The sequence below is a fragment of the Pseudorasbora parva genome, chromosome 9 (assembly GCF_024679245.1).
Source record: "Pseudorasbora parva isolate DD20220531a chromosome 9, ASM2467924v1, whole genome shotgun sequence".
NCBI lineage: Eukaryota > Metazoa > Chordata > Actinopteri > Cypriniformes > Gobionidae > Pseudorasbora > Pseudorasbora parva.
In genome coordinates this window covers 10,052,669-10,073,386 of record NC_090180.1, presented here as the reverse complement: position 1 = coordinate 10,073,386, position 20,718 = coordinate 10,052,669, and the positions used below count along the sequence as shown (strand labels likewise).

At 38.8% G+C, this 20,718-nt stretch overlaps 2 protein-coding genes across 3 annotated transcripts; both read left to right on the top strand.

The window, feature by feature from the left end:
- Window positions 1-239: 239 nt before the first annotated feature.
- Window positions 240-7,963, top strand: gorasp1a (golgi reassembly stacking protein 1a). The gene is made up of 9 exons (XM_067453821.1): window positions 240-418; window positions 1,144-1,224; window positions 3,155-3,358; window positions 3,444-3,530; window positions 4,658-4,788; window positions 4,880-5,021; window positions 5,770-5,857; window positions 5,942-6,082; window positions 6,181-7,963. Exons 1-9 carry the CDS (start codon window positions 356-358, stop codon window positions 6,660-6,662), a joined length of 1,419 nt encoding a protein of 472 aa, XP_067309922.1. The 5' UTR covers window positions 240-355; the 3' UTR covers window positions 6,663-7,963.
- Window positions 7,964-9,036: 1,073 nt separating this feature from the next.
- On the top strand, window positions 9,037-17,077 carry vopp1a (VOPP1 WW domain binding protein a). Of its 2 annotated transcripts, none has more exons than XM_067453820.1 (5): window positions 9,037-9,421; window positions 10,088-10,146; window positions 12,911-12,988; window positions 13,271-13,368; window positions 13,439-17,077. In XM_067453820.1, the coding sequence occupies exons 1-5, from the start codon at window positions 9,377-9,379 to the stop codon at window positions 13,609-13,611; spliced, it is 453 nt and encodes a 150-aa protein (XP_067309921.1). In that variant the 5' UTR covers window positions 9,037-9,376; the 3' UTR covers window positions 13,612-17,077. The 2 variants fall into 2 exon arrangements, with proteins under 2 accessions (XP_067309921.1, XP_067309919.1); XM_067453818.1 differs by having other exon boundaries at window positions 9,096-9,421; window positions 13,235-13,368.
- Window positions 17,078-20,718: the final 3,641 nt, after the last annotated feature.

Below are 20,718 nucleotides of genomic sequence, written 5' to 3'. Positions count from 1 at the left end.
TAATGATCTACTATTAGAAGGAAAATATGTTCTGTGAAGAGTCATCCTTTAATGGGGCACTAAATAGGCTAACTTACAAAAAAAAAAAAAAAAAATCTGAGAATCTCTCGATTAACACATTTCCAAATGAGCTACCTACTATTGAGGATTGGGTTTTAGATTTAGCTTTGATAATGTTTTTTTTCTGCAAGTATTAAAAATAGAGTTCCGAGCCTTTGATCAGTGCCATCGTGTTCGATTGCTCTCTCCTGCTTAGATGGACAACATGGCCACTTCGGAATGATTAATCTCTGCCTGGGTCGTTTGTTCAGCGAACTAAACATAACATTGCAAAACATTGAAACACTCAAGAGCAATGGGTTTAACACAGAGCAGTGGTACACCTGAGGGGGGCACAGAAGGATATCACGTCCACGGGGTAAATCACTTTAATTTTGTTGACTTGGCGTTTGACAGCGAGCAGCCTTGTATGCTAGCTGTGCTTTGACGAAGTTAAGTCCGCATTGCTTTAGCCTTAGCCTTCGACAGATATGGATTGAGAGAAAAAAGTGTGTGCATTCATATATTTAAAAAAAAAAATGATCTGAATAATTAATAGCCATGTCAGATACACCCTACGTTACAAACACACGAGAAAGTATTTTTAATGTTTAAAAAGTGCTTGCAAAGTGGCAACCGTCAGTGTATATTTTACAGGGTATGTTGTGGTATAAATCTGACAGCTCCGAAAACACCTTCTTGTATAACATTTGCGATTTCTTACATTATGGTCACCGTCACACGTTACATCTTCAGTGTGTAAAAGAGTCCGCAAAGTTTGTATGTGCTTTAGGACAGTGTCATGGTCAGTAATCCAACAGCTCCTGGATTTAGGGATATTTAAGCGTAGCCGCCACGTCATAGAAGGAAAAAAAAAAAAAAACGCACTGGAAAATGGCATTACGTAATATTTATATAAACACGTCACATATCCTTGCAGATATTTATCACTTTGGAGTGCATACTATTTGGTGGATGCCATTAGACTTCCCATTGTGTACAAAGCACACAACGTCAATTAATAGGAATTTCAATGCATTTGAAATCTCCATAAATCTGAATGGAATTTGTGCTCTGCTCAGATTAACTCCAATTCCTTTACAGATTCAAGAGGACTCACCGGCAGAGAAGGCTGGTTTGGAGCCCTTTTTTGATTTCATCATATCCATTGGCAATAATCGTCTTGTAAGTTTGCATTTGTAAAACTCTATTGGTTATGTCATCTGGGGAAAAATGTGCTTTAATTCAGAGTTTTAAGCCAATGCCACCCAAGGACGGTAATAACAACAAATGATCCCATAATTCTGTAATCAGTCACAGAGATAATCTTTGTGAACATTGATTATTTTTCCGTGTACAAGAATATTCTAATCAATATCAATAATGTTTTTATGCATTCTGATTTGTAAATAAGGAATTCTGAATTTATCAATAATGAATTATGCATTCTTCATGTAAAAACTTCAAAATGTCTTATACACAATGTTGGGGAATAACTAGTTGCATGTAATTTAATTAGGCCACAAAATAAGTTTAACTAATCAAATTACATTAAATAAAATTACAGTTACTTATGAAAATGTTAACAATTACAAAGGAGGTTACATCTGAATATTTTCTGTAAAAAAAACTAGGATATGTTGAATAATATTAATTTGTTATTTTGTCTGTTTTAATGTGCACAATGCCTCCTGCCATTTAAAGGCCTTTTGTTAAAGCTATGCTTTTGATTGGCTCTCTTGTTTGAATTTGCAGCGCACCACATCTGGTAATTGCCACATTGTGGCTGAATGTTTTTGGTCTAAGAGTTGCCACCATGGCGAGTGATAAAATTTGTTCCAGTGAATGGCCTTAAAGGGGTGGTTGCATGCGATTTCACTTTTTTAACTTTAGTTAGTGTGTAATGTTAGCCTGACAAGCCAGACCAAACATCAAGATGTTTGGTCTGGAAACTCATCATAGACAGGGCTCAATCCGAGGGGCGGGATAAACGGTTGTTTTTCAAACTCCCTCTGCACGCGATAGGATAGCGCTACACCAACCAGAGCAACGAAGGTGAAGCAGAGCTTGTTGATAGATTAAACATTCACCGTATCCGGTCGGCTAAACTCCGAACACATCTTCCCTTTTTAAGAATGACTTCAGTGCCGTTCTTTTCTCAAAGAAAAGCTTAACTCCAAGTCTTCCAGAATCGCAGTCAAAGCTGATTCGAAAGACCGCCGCCGTTCGCCAGTTTCTGTGTTTACTAGAAGTACGCAAACACAACTCGACCGTCGTCTTTATGGCCCCGCCCGCCGACTCTATACACGATGTGATTGGCCCGTCCAGATTGAGAGGAATACAGCTCAGAAGGGTAAAAATTAAATTTGCTGCCGCTAGGGTGCGTCTAGATTTCTAGGCTAGTGTAATGTTGCTGCTCGAGCATAAACAGCATCTGCAAAGTTACAGCGCTGAAAGTTCAATGCAAACGGAGATATTGTCTTTTAAAGTTATGGCACTTTATTACCTACAAAAACGTCCGGTTTGGACTACAACGAGCTTCTTCCTGGGTTGGTGACATCATAAACCCTTGCTAGTCACCGCAGATGTGACTTCTGCCCGTAATGGTAAGGGGGTGAGGCGTTTCCGGACAACCTGTGCTTGGCACTTCAGCCAATAAAAATACATGAAACTACATTTGGCCATCTAACCAATCTAAGACCATTGCGTTTTTCGGAGGGATGGACTTCATAGAAGCAGGAAGCAAACGAGCCGATCAGAGGACAGTGGAGACAGCGGTGTGAAATATAAGGAGAAATATGCTGTTAAAAAAAAGAAGAAGTATTAAGACATGTTATACTGCACCCCATAAACGCATCCAAGCCTGGAAAAAAACACGGAACCACCCCTTTATAAGAATGTGTAAGACAGCTATAGCATATGGTGTTTTTGAGTCATGTAAACATCTTATTCACAATATACACTTGGATCTCCAGTATTTCCCCAAGAGAAAATAGAAGTGCATGTCTTAGTTGGACTTAACCAGAATATGGTTGTTAATCAGAAACTATTTTCATGTTTTGTAAATGTGGTCTCTCTTATTTGGATTATAATGGGTCATATGCTGTCTGAACAGAATCAGGAGAATGATTTGCTCAAGGACCTCCTCAAGGCTAATGTGGAGAAACCAGTGAAGATGGAAGTGTATAGTACAAAGACCATGAGGATGCGGGAATTGGAGGTGGTTCCCAGCAACATGTGGGGTGGCCAAGGACTTCTGGGAGCCAGTGTGCGCTTCTGTAGCTTTCAAGGAGCCAATGAAAATGTTTGGCATGTTCTAGTAAGTGGTCTTTGCATTTAATAAGCAACCTTTGCATTTAAATACTTCAGCTTTTGTGTAATTATTTTACATCCTCTGGTTTTAGGATGTGGAGCCAAATTCACCAGCATCACTAGCCGGACTCCAGGAGCATTCAGACTTCATAGTTGGAGCTGACCAGGTTCTGCAAGATGTAAGTAGTGAATTATCATGAATGCTTGATTGTTATTTAGCATGCAAGTTAGTGGGATCTATATACTATGAACAAACTCCATGAAATCAGCTCAATTGTTGGAAGAAGTTGCAATCAATTTTCAAACAGATGGGACCAGATTGTTTATACCCTTTATGGAATTTGCCAATCCAGAATTACACGTGCTTTTTTAACATTAGGATCCACCAACGTGTTCTTTCTTTCAAAACTCTTTATCGCTGACACGTTTTATTAGATTGTGCTGGTTTTAACCCTGTGGGAAACATTTTTTACTTGGCTAACACTTTAAGTATAGTTAATCCAAATATAGTTTGAGAGTTTTTTTTAGATTGTAAAAACCTGATGTACAGTCCTGGTCAGAACTATTGGCACCCTTGGCAAATATACACAAAGAAGCCTGTGAATATAAATCTGCATTATTTATCCTTTTGACCTTTTATTCAAAACAAATGACAAAAATCTAAACCAATCCAAATTTCATCTCATTATGAAATTAATGTTTTTTTCTAATATACATTGGCCACAATTAATGGGACCCTTTTATTACAATACTTTTTGCAACCTCCTTTTTGCTAAGATAACAGATCTTCTATGACGCCTGATGCGTTTGGATAACACCTAACAAGAGATCATTCCTCCATACAGAATCTCTCCAAATCCTTAAAAAAAAAAAAAAAAAATGATGTATGTGAACAAGTTGCCCAAGGCCTCTAGCAGAAAAATCGACCCACATCATTAAAGATTGAGTTGTATATTTAATCATACATATGGGTACTTTTTATCCCTGTTTGCTTCTCATGGGTTTTCTGCCAAAAAGCTCTTCTTCACTTTAGCTATTTTCTTACAACTTCTTTCTCTACACTTTTAAAGCTCACAACTCTTGTACTCATACTTATGCTCCTGAAAAACAGGAAGTCATGGCTGAATCATTTCAAGTTCCTAATCACCCTGGTGTGCTACAAGTTCTAAATATGAAGCGGAATATACTTCAGTATTAGAGAAAAACATGTATTTCATAATGTGATCCCCTCCACTACATTCATTAGTTTTAGTTTAAAGAAATTAAGTTATTTACAATCAAGCAATGTTTTATTTTTTTCTAACAGTCAGAGGATTTCTTCTCCCTTATTGAAGCCCATGAGGGAAAACCATTGAAGTTGTTGGTCTACAATATAGAGTCCAATAAATGCAGAGAGGTGGTTGTCACACCAAATGGTGCCTGGGGGGGAGAAGGCAGGTAATATCCCTTAAGATATAATACTGTAATGAAGCCTGACCCAGCCATTATTATGAAGAAACAATTCATATAACTGCCTACACCTTTGTAGTCTTGGCTGTGGCATTGGATATGGCTACCTGCACAGAATCCCAGCACAACCTGACAGCCCAAATTCTGAAAAAGTCAGTCCAAAAGCTTCTCCTGTGGCAGGGACCCCAGAGCAAGAATTTCCTACAAATGGATTCACAGAGGTAGTTTTTCTTAAGACTATAGTATGATGTCATATTTAAAGGGATAGTTCACTCTGTATTCTGTTATTTACTTTGTCTTTCTTTCTAATGTGGAACACAAAACAAGGTATTTTGATGGGGGTTTTTTTCCTTCAAATTATCATACAGCAATTTGGGCTGCATGATTTGCTGGAAAAATTGCGATTTGTTTTAGTTTTAAATTTTTTTAACCAAAAAAAAAAAAAAATTGTGATTGCAATTAAAAAAATATATATCCAGGTTTGTTTGTAGGCAGCACAAAAAAATAGATATAATAACAATAATAATACCATTGTAACATTTCACTTTAAAATAAATCAAGTATTTATCAATAATAATAATAATCTTTTACATTACATCTGTTTTGATGGAGACTCTCCAAACACCAGCAGATAATGGGCCGCACGTGTAAGAACACAGTGCCGTGCTTTACTTTGAAACACGTGGCGCATGTATTTATTTAGTGAAATCACAGTCTGTGTGATGTGATAATCGCACTAATCCATACCACAATTTTGGTTTTAATTCAATTAATTGTGCAGCCCTAGAAATACAAACTGGTTTAGAATGGTGTGAGGGTGTGTAAATGATGACAGACTTTTTATTTTTTGGTGAACTATCCTTTTTTTGCGCATTTGCATAATTGGTTGAACAACATTCAATCATCATCTTCAGGTTTTAATTTTTTAAATTACACTTAAAACAGTGTAACTGAAATGTATCTTCTCAGGTGTCCTTAATGGCGTCTGGTCAGTCAATGAGTGGTTTGGATCTTGAAACCCCACTGCCACCTCCCATTCAGAGAGTCATGGATCCTGGTAAGGCATCAAAATATGTTACTCTTCTGTAGAACAAGAATCATGTGCAGACATTGTGATGCATCAAAGCAATGGTTCCTCCAGGTTTCTTGGATCCGTCAGAAGTGGCCATGATGAATTCAGAGGTGTCAGACGTAGCAGACCGACTGGACCTATCCGTTTCTTCCATTGACATGACAAACACATCCCTAGCTGTCCGAGAGGACATCGACGTATCAGGTGTTGGTGAGGAAGCTTTGCTAACTTTAGATGAACAGAATTCAATCTGTGAGCTCAAGTCTTGGTTGTGAAATGTGCAAAAATGTCTTCTTCTTTTTTTCCAGAGGAGCTTCAAGACCGTGAGGTTCCTTTTCGTGACCCTGAAGAGAAGATTACCGAGGAATATCCCGCTGTGGATTTCAGTTCCTCTATTGCACCAACAGATGTTTCTCCTCCCCTTTCTCTCTCACACCCCTTTCTCCCAAATCTGCCTCTCGATCACAGTATGCCGACTGGCGTGGCATCTTTGAATTCTTCGATCCCATCTCTTGAATCTTCCGTGCCTCCTATAGACATCTCTTCCCTGCTCATTGACCCTGCCGCCCTTCATCTCGAGTCATCTGCCCTGCCTGCAGGATATCCCGTGCAAACCGACGAGTCCTCACCTTTCCTCTCAGAAACTGATGATGTCAATCAGGGTTTTTCCGATGAGCCACAGTCTCTGAAGAGCAGCTGGTCTGAGGGCAAAGCGGAGGCCGTTTCTTCTGACCTGATGTCTTTTGATTCTCATAGTGCAGATGTCAAAGACGATGCTGCACTTCAGTAGTGTCACTACCGAGTACCTTGTATCTTGTTTACGCAGTTGCTCAACAATCATCGGGTGTGTGTTTTTTAATGGCTTTGTTAATGTTAGAATCAGGTCCTTTTTTGAAAGGTTGCGTGCAAATTACTTTTCCTTTTCCTTTTCCTTTGTGTGCTAGTAGTCATGATGATTTTAGTCCATATGTCATTGTTTTTAATCGTGTAGATCTTCATTTATAAGATAATGTTTTAAGTTACTACAGTGAAACCATTTTATTCAGCTTGATTAATTAAACCTGCTTAGATCACTGGTTCTAATTTCCACACAAAAATAACAACCCAAGCCTTTATTTAATTGCCCGTTTGTTTAAAATATTTGTAGTATTTATTTAGCTACTACACAAACACTCATTGCTGTGTTAAAATGAAGAGTGTAGATTATATAGATCTAATACTGAGACACAAAATGGACTTTGTTACCTTTAGACTTTTAGAATCTCTCAAACCTATTTGTTTTTTTCTGTGTGTGTGTGTGTTGTGGGAATATTTGTTATGCTAAGTACACATTTTTAATACTGGACTAGGGTTTTGTATTTGTTTAGTTTTGCGAACCAAACTCTTCCTGGCTTATTATAATTTTGAAGTTATTTGGATGTGATTTTAAAATCTTTTCAACAAATATTTAATTGAAATGTTTGCTACTTGGATAGATTGGAGTTGTTTTATTTATATCAACACTAAAGGAATACAGTAGACTGTAATTTTCAATTCCGTTTGAGACATGGACTATTTCAGTTTACTTTTGATCGGTCATTTATTGATCTATGCAAATACAGTTTTGTAAATGCCAATATAATTTCTGTGGTATTATGATCGAAGGTAATCATCACTACCACGTTCAAGAATAGTGTCATTACCAGGCCAGGACTTTAATTTTTCTGTTTGATGATGGAGTTCCACACTAAGTGAAAATGATACAATACCTCTTTGTTCGTCTAAAGTTCATTGTTGTAATGTCTAAAAGAGTTCCAGCTATGAACAAAGACTTTATGTGTCTATACAGGCAAAGTGATTTCTGAAGACTTCTCTTTGCATTGACTCGTTTAAAATTTGGCGTTTTAAATTTGACTTGTTCAGAATATCTGTTCCTAGAGTGTGAACTCAAATGTATATTTTTGTATAGTAATGCTGCTGATGCTTGAGAGAAGATTAAGTAAACATAGAAAATGTTTACTTGACACACAGACTGTATTCTTTGGGTTTCTGGCAAAATATCAGTGAAAAACACTGGAACCATACACAGCAATAAAAGATCCAAATTATAAATTGTTGTTAGTGATTTTTGTGTGTGTTGTAGCTTACGTTGGTGTAGGTTTTTGATTTGTAGTTAGCAAATTGTAGTTAGTAATGTAATCCATAACATTACACATTTAGGTAATAAATATGATCACACTGTAAATTGTTTTCACAACGTTTTATCTTTTGTGAAATAATTCAGTCATTTCAGTGTAATTCAATTTTGAGTTTCTATTTATTAAAACAATCTCATTTGTATTTACTCAAGATTTATTTCAATGAACTCAAAATTAAAGCAACCAGCTAAGTTACTTTTTTAAGTTAAACCAACAATATTGTTTGATTACTTTTGACCTAACTCGTTTACCACTTTGAATTGAAAAGGATAATATTGTACCAAATTGATATAAATACAGAGGAAGAAAATATATTTCATTCTTTGTTAGCAATAACATCAAGTGCATTAATCACATTAAGTCAGGGTTTGACAAAACTATTAAGACATTAGAAGAAAGTAAAAATTATGAAATAGTATGGAGAATCAATAAATTATTAATGATTTACTAGCAATGTGTAAATAACATGTAATAGTGTAATAAAAAAGTAACTAGTGGACCCAGCACTAGTTATTAAAGGTAAAGATTAAAGGTATAGTTCACTCCCAAAATTAACATTCTGTGTCTTAACCTCATGTCTTACCAAACCTGCATGACTATCTTCTGGAGAACATTGCATGGAATATTGCATGGTTACCAAACAATTTTGGACTGAATTTAAAAAAAGAAAAAGAAGAAGAAGACATTTTTCAAAATTACTTTTATGTTCCATTGAAGGAAGAACCTCATACAGGTTTGAATGACAGAATTTTCATTTATGAGTAGGCCTAATTAAACAATAAATCAGCCTAATTAAAGAGTGTTATTATTACGCCAATAATCATACATTCATTGTAGTCTTCGTATTTACTGGTCAACATTCGGATTTAAGCTATAGTCTAAGTGGCTTTTAGTTTTAACAAAACATTGATTGTGCAAAAGCTATCATCACTAAAGAAAGAGCACAATACTGGCAAGAGTTAAAAAGTGTGGTACTACCTGTTAGAATTGTTTAGTTTAGGTTACTTTTGAAAATAGTTATCTGTAAAGGAGAGCTGCACAAGCGTTTCTTTGTGATGTAAAGTCATGTGATGTCATCCTTCGTTCTCATCCTCCTCACTAGGCTATAACGAGGAACATCGATGCCACTGCACGAGCGCTGCATGAGGGTCTAATAATGTTCCAATCCAGGACATGTGAATCAACAACCCGATATGAAACATCGACCATCGGAGCTGTCGAGTAGCTTCAGTGGCCTCTGCATGTGTCTTATGTTCTCTGACGGGTCTTGAGGTAAGACAGGTAGGCTAGAGCAGGCTGATCTCGCGCTGTGAGGCTCGAGTACAGGATGCGACAATTATACGGCCTCCTCTTCACACTTTTATTTGCTGAGGTGAGTAACAACATTTCATTATTTTTATTTTTTTAAATTATTCTTTTATTTTCAAAATAGTTAGCAAAACACGTTAGTTTCGAACTACTTTGATTAGGCCTATTCATTTCTTAAATTATTATTTTGTTGTCGGGCTCCGTCAGTCTCTGTGACACAAATATCTGACAATTATATTCCACACACAGACACACAGTCAATCTAGCACAAAACATTGTTTATTGTTCTTGTCCAAGACTCAGACAAGAAGCTCTTTGTAGTTTATTTTCTATGAACCATGGTGTCAGATGCAATCCACAACTGTCACAAAAAAAGCCCATTATGTTAAAATATGGTTTTCAAGGACACAACAAGGGTTGAAAGCTGTAATTTATTTTCTATTTGGTATTTTTGCAGTGGTTATTTTTGTGTGGTTTGTTTAAGCATGTAAATAGGGTGATGTCCAGTAAAACGGGCCAATAGTTTCTTAATAATCACTGGAATTCAGATCTTTTTGCAAACAATAAGAGAGCCAATACAAAAGTATGCCTGAAATTGTCTGATTTTAACCAGCGTTGATGTTTCCTCTTTTCAGAATAATTTAGTTGCAACTTGCATGTTTACTATGTCTTTCCATGAAAATTTAATCAGTTTATTTACAAAACTATTCGAAAAAATCTTCTTTTGCAGACAGTTGCTGAAAAAAAGTATTGTTGGTACTTTGAAGGAGATTATCCAGTATACTTCATGTAAGTATAGTAGGTGTGTGTGTGTGTGTTGAAATCTGGGCAGTTGTGGTTTTAAGGACAGAAACAAGAAACTTTACTAACCACACCCCTTTCTTCTTAATAGTTTCAACAGGACAGTGGTTAAAGGATTCATTCAGATGCACATTGAAAAAAAAAAGAATTCCTCAGCTCAGAAACCCCCACTCCCATTTACTAGTTTCAATAAGAGTAATTTATCACAAGTGCTCCTATATACCCAGCCACTGACATACGCCACAGGAGGTGAGGTACAAACAGTTCAGTCTTCACAGCAGACAGTACTTCATGCTCCTTTATTACATTCAGTTCAAATCAAGTCATTCATTAAGTATGCTTGTGCAGATCTTACAAGTCATGTGTGCAGCACCAAATACTAAGTTTTATCTTAAATATATTTATCTGATTAAATGTAAATATACTCTAAAAATCTGTAGATGATGGTCACCTATTACTGTTATAATGCTGATTTATTTTCAGTTTAACATATGTGGTTAGTAATGTTTTTTGTTCATCCAAGGCTGCATTTATTTGATCAAAAATACAGTAAAAACAGTAATATTGTTAAGTATTTTTACAAATTAAACTGATCAAAACATTATGACCGTTTAAAGCACTGATTAGTAGCCTGACAAGCCAGACCCACATCAAGATGTTTGGTCTGGAAACTCACCATTGACGGCTCAATCCGAGAGGCGGGATAAACGGTTGTCTTTCAAACTCCCTCTGCACGCGATAGGATAGCGCTACAGCCAACCAGAGCAACGAAGGTGAAACAGAGCTTGTTGACAGATTAAACATTCGCCATATCCGGTCAGCAAAACTCCGAACACATCTTCCCTTTTTAAGAATGACTTCAGTGCCGTTCTTTGTTCTTTTCTCAGAGAAAAGCTTAACTCCAAGTCTTCCAGAGTCGTGGTCAAAGCTGATTCGAAAGACCGCCGTTCGCCAGTTTCTGTGTTTACTAGAAGCACACAAACACAACTCGGCCATCGTCATTATGGCCCCGCCCACCGACTCTATACACGATGTGATTGGCACGGCAAGAGTTTGGCGTTTACAGCTCAGAAGGGTATTGAGAGTTGCTAGACGACACTCGCGGGCAGATTAAATTTGCTGCTGCTAGGGTGCGTCTAGATTTCTAGGCTAACTGATTAGGCAAGGCAAGGCAAGTTTATTTATATAGCACATTTCATACACAATGGCAATTCAAAGTGCTTTACATAGAAGAGAATTAAAATATAAAAAGAATTTAAAAAAATTATACATAGATAAGGTGCAATCAGTCGGACATACAGATTATATCGTCATCACGGCACTTGTTAGTAGGTGGGATATATTAGACAGCAAATGAAAAAAATGTCCTCAAATTTGATGTGTTAGAGCAAGAAAAATGGCCAACGTAAGGATTTGAGTGAGTTTGACAAGGGGCGAAATGTGATGGCTATATGACTGGGTCAAAGCATCTACGAAACTGCAGCTCTTGTGAGCAGTTACCGGTCTGCAGTGGTCAGTATCAAAAGTTGTCCAAGGAGGAACAGTGGTGAACTGGCAACAGGGTCATGAGTGGCCATGGCTTCAGTGATGCACCCGGGGAGCAAAGGCTGGCCCATGTGGTCCGATCAAACTGATGATGAACTGTAGCTCAAATTGCTCAAGAAGTTAATGTTGGTTCTGATAGAAAGGTGTCAGAATACACAGTGCATCGCAGTTTGTTGTGTATGGGACTGCATAGATGCAGACCAGTCAGTGTGCCCATGCTGACCCCTGTCCACCGCCAAAAGCGCCAGCAGTGGGCACGTGAGCATCAGAACTGGACCAAGGAGCAATGGAAGAAGGTGGCCTGGTCTGATGAATCACGTTTTCTTTTACATCACATGGATGGCCGTGTGCATGTGCGTGGCTTACCTGGGGAACACATGGCACCAGGATGCTCTATGGGAAGAAGGCAAGCTGGCAGAGGCAGTGTGATGCTTTAGGCAATGTTCTGCTGGGAAACCTTGGGTCCTGCCATCCATGTGGATGTTACTTTGACACGTACCACTAAGCATTGTTTCAGACCATGTACACCCTTTCATGGAAACGGTATTCCCTGGTGGCTGTGGCCTCTTTCAGCAGGATAATGTGCCCTGCCACAAAGCAAAAATGGTTCAGGATTTTGTCTTGAGGAGCACAGCAACGAGTTTGAGGTGTTGACTTGACCTCCAAATTCCACAGATCTTAATCCATTCGAGCATCAGTGGGATGTGTTGAACAAACAAGTCAGATCCATCGAGGCCCCACATCACAACTTAGAGGACTTAAAGGATCTGCTGCTAACATCTTGGTGCCAGATACCACAGCACTCCATCAGGGGTCTAGTGGAGTCCATGCCTTGATGGATCAGGGCTGATTTGGCAACAGTGGGACCATATTTATATATTTCTTTATTATTCAGGATATTAATTAATAGGAAGTTCAAAAGAACAGCATTATTTTTAATTAGAAATATAAAAAAAGAATTAATAAACTGTGTAAATGTCTTTACTGTCACATTTGATCAATTTAATGCATCCTTGGCTGACCCCAAACTTTTGAACATTAGTAAATATATATATATATATATATATATATATATATATATATATATATATATATATATATATATATATATGAATATATAGCATATCATACATATTTTAGCATGAACTTTAAGCGTTATTGAAGAGCTACAGGAAGGACTGAGGAAGAATATGTGTCTTTCTTGTAGATGCAAGACATATGAGGACTGCTGTGGCACACAATGCTGTGTTCGAGCCCTTTCTGTTCCGAAAATATGGTATTTCTGGTGAGTCATTTCATTCATTTTCATTTAGATTTTTTTTAACTATAAGACTTTTTTTGGGGTGTGGGGTCAGGGGGTTGCATTTAAAATTTTACTTGGCTCAGAGGGTTGGAACATCCATCCATTTTCCAAAATGTTTGTCTAAGGTTGCAGAGAACCAGGGTTCTTCTCGCTGTTAGATGATAGCTCTATCATCCCGGATGGAAACAATTCATGTGATTTTATGGGCTGTTTTTGATTGGTCCTTAGGCTGTTGCTGATAATTGGCATTTTGTGCTGCTGCAGTACTGGGTACTTCATTCGCAGACGTGTCCACCCTTACCCTCCACCTGGGGAACCTGATTATAATGTGGCCTTTACCAGACACCCCATCATATCACCAGGTAATCTCTCTGTATGCCCTTGTCCAGCAAACACCGTTCATGTGGTTTGATTCACTGTGTGTGCTGGCAGGACTGTGCCAGGCTGGCTTTCACAGCTATGGAGACTCCGAGACTGCAGTTATTTCCACTGTCTACCCAGTGCGGACCCACCCTAGTCACGCGACTGCAGTGTATTCAACCTTGCCGTACAGCCAGCCTCCTCCTTCCTATGATCAGGCCATGAAGGACTCGCAGAAGAAATAAACAGAAGAACACTGTCCTGAGGAACAACACTACTGATCATCAGAGACTTTTTGTTACTCAGTCTTAAAGCTGCAGTCCGTAGTTTTTCCTCTTTGTTCCATCTCTGTTGCCGAATGTGCGGCTCTCAGTCATCGTGCCGGTGTCATTCGGAATCACAGATTCTACTTTTTGAAAGTATGACCAACATAAGAATTTTTCCCTGGAAAATGTCATTAGAACAAGTAAGTAGCTAACATCCACTTTTGTTCTGACCAACTATGGGGAAAAAGCATAGCAATAAATTGCGATGATTAAATCTAACTTCAAACCATGCAAATAATAGCCTAGAAATCTAGACACACCCTAGCGGCAGCAAATCTAATCTGCCACGAGTATTGTCTAGCAACTCTCAATACAGTTCTGAGCTGTAAAAGCCAAACTCTGGGTCAGGCCAATCACATCGTGTATAGAGTCGGTGGGCGGGGCTTAACATAATTACGGCCAAGTTGCGCCTGCATGCTACTAGTAAATACAGAAGCTGGGGAACGGCGGCCTTTCGAATCAGCTTTGACTGCGACTCTGGAAGACTTGGAGTTAAGCTTTTCTCTGAGAAAAGAACGGCACTGAAGTCATTCTTAAGAAGGGAAGATGTGTTCTGAGTTTTGCCGACCAGATACATCGAATGTTTAATCTATCAACTAGCTCCGCTTCACGTTGCTCTGGTTGGTGTAGTGCTATCCTATCGCGTGCAGAGGGAGTTTGAAAGACAACCGTTTATCCCGCCCCTCGGATTGAGCCCTGTCAATGGTGAGTTTCCAGACCAAACATCTTAATGTGGGTCTGGCTTGTCAGGCTATGCAAATAATACTTTGTTTTCAAATTGTTAACGATAACGTCAGCATTGCGTGACTACATTTAATGTGTATTAGGGCTACCTGTAGTTCAGTTTCCATTTCTGTGCTGTTTAAATGAATGTGGAGTCGATGTGAATTGCTCCCTATCATAGCTAGCACAAAATAATTGATATTTACCATAACGCACAGCAAAATGAGAAAGGCACAACAAAGAAAACTCTATAACTGTATGATAGAAGCATTGAAATGTCATAACTCTCCAGCAGAAAAAAAAGCTGTCTCTGAACCTCTTCACAACACTGAGTTCACACCACCTTTCAAAAGCCCTTTTTATCCTTGTTTTCGCATCGACCCGGTTGAAGTCTCTTTTTTTTCTGTAGCAACTCCAAAGTCTGAAGTCTTATGCATTTTACAACAGGAAAAGATTTCTCAGTAGTCACTGGTTATTGTCATTTGAACTTTTCTGGATCCACCATCACATTGATAAGTTTAATTATATCAAGTGCTGTAAGAAAAGTCTATATATCTCCACCTCCAACATCCTCACACACAATATAGCCTACTAGTGGGACACCTTATTGATGTGTTCAGATGTGATGTAATGACGGAAAGAAATGCTTGAATTTCCTGCGGAAATTCACCAGTAGCTCTGGAATTAAAAACATTATTACAAGCTTACAATTGTTAATCGAGCTAAGCAGATCGTTTTGAACACTGGCTGGTTATGTACTTGATTAAAATTTTATTTTGGACTGCAGCTTTAAAGTCTGTGAGGTGAAAAAGAAAGAAAGAAAGAAACAGAAGAAGAAGCAACAACTAAGGCATGACTGGAGGAAACAAACTGACAAACTGGAACTGATCCAAGAGAAGAGAGACATTGATATGCCTTCATCTTTCCATCAGCATAAAAGACAGAGTCAGAGGTAACTGTAGATTTAAGAACAGTCTCAATAAACTGCTTATGCTTTATAATTTTACTAAATTAGATTTTTACTAAAAAATACTTTATTTTCAAACAATAGTCCTCTTATTTCTTCACACACAGCAGACATTAAACCCTTGACTAGGAAAAAGTTATTTACTGAAATCTACTGCATAGTACATGTTTTTTTTTGTATCACTTATCAACCCTAACCATAATAAAGTTGGTCTTTTAAAATAGTTTTATTGTTAATTTTTACATACACTCCTGAACAAAACCTTAAGACCAGGGGATGCATTGCAAGTTTTACACATTTCGCACTAGTGGATCATAACCGGGTTGTAAGTGCTGATTCAAAATGCCAAAAGAAGAAACAGGAGCAAGAGACAAAAAATAGAGAGTAGGCAAATTATTGAAAACTGCATTTAAACTCAAACAGGTCGTTCATCAGCTGATCAAAAGTTTAAGACCATAGCCCAAAAATAAACGCACAACAGTACTAAAAGTGTCAAAAAAAGACTCAGTAGTGAGTAGCCCCACCGTTCTTGTTGATCACTTCAAAAACTCGTTTCGGCATGCTTGATGCGACTGTTTCCAGGAGGCTGGTGGGAACGTTGCTCCATGTGGTGAAGATGGCTTCACGAAGGGCATCTACGGTCTGGAACTGACGTCCATTTTTGTAAACTTCCCTTGCCATCCATCCCCAAATGTTCTCAATGGGATTTAGATCAGGGAAACGCGCAGGATGGTCCAAAAGAGCAACGCTATTCTCCTGGAAGAAGTCCTTCGTCAGACGGGCTTTGTGAATTGCAGCGTTGTCCTGTTGAAAGACCCAGTCATTACCGCACAGACGGGGGCCCTCGGTCAAGAGGGATGCCCGCTGCAACAGATCCACATAGCCAGTCGCCGTTTGACGCCCCTGCACAACCTGAAGCTCCATTTTCCCATTGAAGGAAAAAGCACCCCAGATCATGATGGAGCCTCCTCCACTGTGCCGTGTAGAAAACATCTCAGGTGGGATCTCCTTGTCATGCCAGTAACGTTGGAAGCCATCAGGACCGTCCAGGTAAAAAAAAATTCTCATCAGAGAAAAAAACGTTCTTCCACTTTTCAATGTCCCATGTTTGGTGCTCCCTTGCAAATTCTAAACGGGCAACTTTGTGTCGTGGGAGGAGACGTGGCCTTTGAAGACGTTTTTTGTTCTTGAAGCCCTTCTCTAGCAGATGACGTCTTATGGTTATTGGGCTGCAGTCAGCATCAGTAAGGGCCTTAATTTGGGTTGAGGATCGACCTGTGTCTTAACGGACAACCCGGCGGGTCCTGCGGCTCAGAGCAGGTGAAATCTTTTTGGGTCTACCACGTGACTTTTTTGTCCCATAACTCTCAGGATTTTTTAAGAAATGTAAAATGACTGTCTTACTGCGTCCAACCTCAGCAGTGATGGCGCGTTGCGAAAGGCCTTGCTTGTGCAGCTCAACAGTCCTGCCATGTTCAAAGAGAGAAAGCCTTTTTGCCTTTGCCATCAGGAGATCTTGACCATATGACTGCTTGAAGGACAATGACACGAAAGCCATATTTTTGTGAAGATTTGACCTTTTTATGGCTATGGTCTTAAACTTTTAGACCGTTTCAGTTTAAATGCAGTTTTCAATAAATTGCCTGCTCTCTATTTTTTGTCTCTTGCTCCTGTTTCTTCTTTTGGTATTTTGAATCAGCACTTACAACCCGGTTATGATCCACAAGTGCGAAATGTGTAAAACTTGCAATGAATCCCCTGGTCTTAAGATTTTGTTCAGGAGTGTATGTAAAAATTAACAATAAAACTATTTTAAAAGACCAACTTTATTATGGTTATTATTGTTATTAAACATTTATTTTTTAATATTTAATGTATTATATTTATTACTTGATATTGTTATAAAATACATACAAACTGTTCATGTATTTTTTGTTTTATACAAGTATGTTCATACATAAATAAAAAAAATATTGTGTATGCTTGCATTATATTAGTAACTCTTCATTACCACCACAAGGTGGCGCTGCAAAGTAATCCATTTTTCCCCTCTTTACTAGTACTTTGTATATTGAGGGAAAATGATGAACACATGCAAACATCAGTTTATATCTCGTTAAGTCATCATTTATTCCTCAGAATGAAGCAACATTCAATCAAATTCGCCATGTCTGGAAAAGGACGTAATAAGAAAACCCTAGCATCTGTCTATACCTTAAACTGGTGAAGATGATCTCGTAGTGGTAACCTGAATACTGCCCCACAGAGCTGAGTGGGCTCAGTTTTTAATCTCAGGGAAATCTTACAAAAATGCATCTCAGGACATAAGGTGAAACAAAAGGCCAAGGAAAAAACTATGCCATACAACACAGTGATTCCATCAGCTTGTTTTTGATTCAGGGCCACATGAATCAAAAACATCAGCACATTACTGAAGTTATGCAAAAAATCATTCACAATTCATCCGTCCTTCGGATGAGACGTTAAACCAAGATCCTGACTCTCTGTAGAAATTAAAAATCGATGTCCTTTGGAAAAAAGAGTTGCGGTGTAACCATGGCATCCCTGCCAAATGTACCCCTTAGCCTCTGTCCACCATGGCCTTCTAATAATCCCCATATACTGATTGGCTTCATCACTCTGTCTCCTCTCCACCATAAGCTGGTGTGTGGTGGATGTTCTGCCACAATATGGCTGGTCATCCAGGTGGATGACGCACATTGGTGGTGGTTGAGGAGACTCCCCCCTTCCATGTCAAGCGTTTCGAGTTCCCAGAGTAGCCCTTTTTAGCCTGGTCGTTCACTCAGGCTGCGTACGAAAACCTAGGCAGCTGACTTGTTGCCTCACTGTTTTATCAGACAATGACAGCATGAAGGCACACCAGGAAAATGATTTCAGACAGACTCATAAGGCAGTTTAACAGTTGATGATTTTCAGCAAATAGCGCTAGCTTTGAGAACTGAACAAATATTAAATTACTACAGTAGTAATTTCTCGCTAGAAATGACATCAGAAGTGGAAAATGTTGGTCGAAAATATACATTTAAGCATAAACTGACCAGCAACTTATAGACACCATTTTTTTTTATACCTCAACTGTCACAGAATGTAACGCACAGGATTGTGGGCTATCAAAGGCAGCGAGGGATACATTTATGCTGCCTTCAAAACTCAATCAGTTGAAGGTCTCTCAGGAGACAGGAAGTGAAGCTGACATTAGATTCGGATGTGCCTTGATGCCTTACTACCTTGAAATGCGTCCTCCGGATGCAGCCTCAGCGTTGCAAAAAGTCTCTAAACGGACACATGAATTTTAAAATATGACCAGAGTTCCAAGTATAGGTCTCTGCACGATTCTAATTGGAGTAACTAGATCATTGGACGAGGCCATAAACAGAGGGCCGTTTTCCACTGCGTTACTAGATTTGCCATGTCACAGTGTGGGTAGGGTTTAGAGGTGGTCTCGTTGAAGGAGATCATTTTTATTGCATGATTGATAAAGTTTGACAAATCCCTCAAATTTAGAAACACCCACTTTTGTTCTGCAGAGAACTTATACTTCAGAGTTGAGGGCACCGTGATGCATTTAAAAAATCTAATGTAACCCTAAATAACACCAAATTGGCAAAGGGGGAAACGCGTTTGAGCATTTAAAGGGTCTAATAAAAATTTCAGTACATTTAAGAGTACCACGGTCTACATCATTGTTCTGTGTATCAGAAGAATAATCCATCGCATTTTTGATCAGATGTACGGCTGTATCAGTGTCCTTTTTTGCACACATATTTAATTCGAAGAAGACATAAATATGTGCACATACACAGTGCTGGTTCATGTTTAGAGCTCATGAGTTCATGTTTCGTGTGTAAAAAAATAGTATTTTTCACACAATTTACTTATCTGTACAGCGCTGTTTCCTCTGTCCTAAAAACGGCCTGATGATTTCCTTCTTCTATGAAGTCCCTCCTTCAGAAACACGTAACGAGTTCTGATTGGGCCAGCGCTTCCCGTGTTGTGATTGGACAGCAGCTTAGCGCACTTTGCCTGGAAAGGTCCCTCCTCTTACCATAACTGGGAGATGCAAGCGCTGAATGCGCGCTTTTCTCCACGTGGGAGAGCAACAAGACCACGCTAGGGCTGCACGATATTGGAAAAAAATTACATTGCGATATTTTTTCCCCCAACGATATATATTGCGATATTGAGAGCTATCAATCCAGGCTAAAGTCAATAATTACCATTCCGTGATATTAATAATTTCACTAATAAGCAAGCTTCATTACAAGTGACAAAAAGAAATGTTAGAAAGTATGTGCAAACATGGAACTAAACCTCCAGTAGGTGGCAGCAGGTGACCGTCTTAACAAGTGAGTCACTGAGTCGTTCATTCAAACGATTCATTCAAACAATGAATCGTTCACGCTTGTTGCTGTGAGTGAGACGCATTACGGGTCTGCTGTGACCGATTTTCACTGCTGAAATAGAACAAAAACACTAAATATTGCATGCTTACTAAAATGTAAGTGACTAAGTGAATGTTAATTAGTTGTTTATGGAACTTCATATGAAATCAGTGTCATTTTCAGTCGTGATGGTATTCAGGAAACCGCTCTAGTGTTGTGATTTCTCCTCGAGAGGCGGCACGAGCGTGAACAGCGTGACCTTATTATTATAATCAGTTCAACTGTTCATTATATTATCCACAATCGATCGCCACTTACACTAAATTAATGCACAAACATTCTTGCATTTTGGTGATTCGCTAGTTATTTTTTGTTTTAATCAGGCTCTTGTCCGTCAGGCAAATAAAATTCTCTTTCACTTGTCCCTTCAAAACACCCACATGTCCCGGACAAGCGTTAATGTCGAGCCCTGCTTTGTATTCGTCGTAAAGATCTTTGTGGTGCCGTTTTAAGTGATCAGACAAATTGGTGGTGTTTTCTTGTTTTCTGGCCACAAGACACTCCATGCAAAGTACCTCTTTTTGTTCAACATCCTCCTTTATGTAGCCGAAATAGTCCCAAAAAGATGATTTCTGGTACAAACTTTTTTTTTCCTCTTCAGATACTCTTCGTCGTGCATTTTAGCAGTGAATGTTTGTCCGTGAGCGGTAAGCAGCGGCACAGCGATCCAATCACTGTGCAGGCATGAGGAACGTGCATGTCAGTCCAGCAACAAACTCTGTGTGCTACCATTCTCTTTATACACTATGGGCTACCCTTCACATCGCATGTTCCGGCGATGTGACTATCGCTTACGCGCACATCGCGATGTCGATGTTAAAACAGAATATCGTTCAGCCCTAGACCACGCCCCCTATTTTGCGGAGGGTTAGT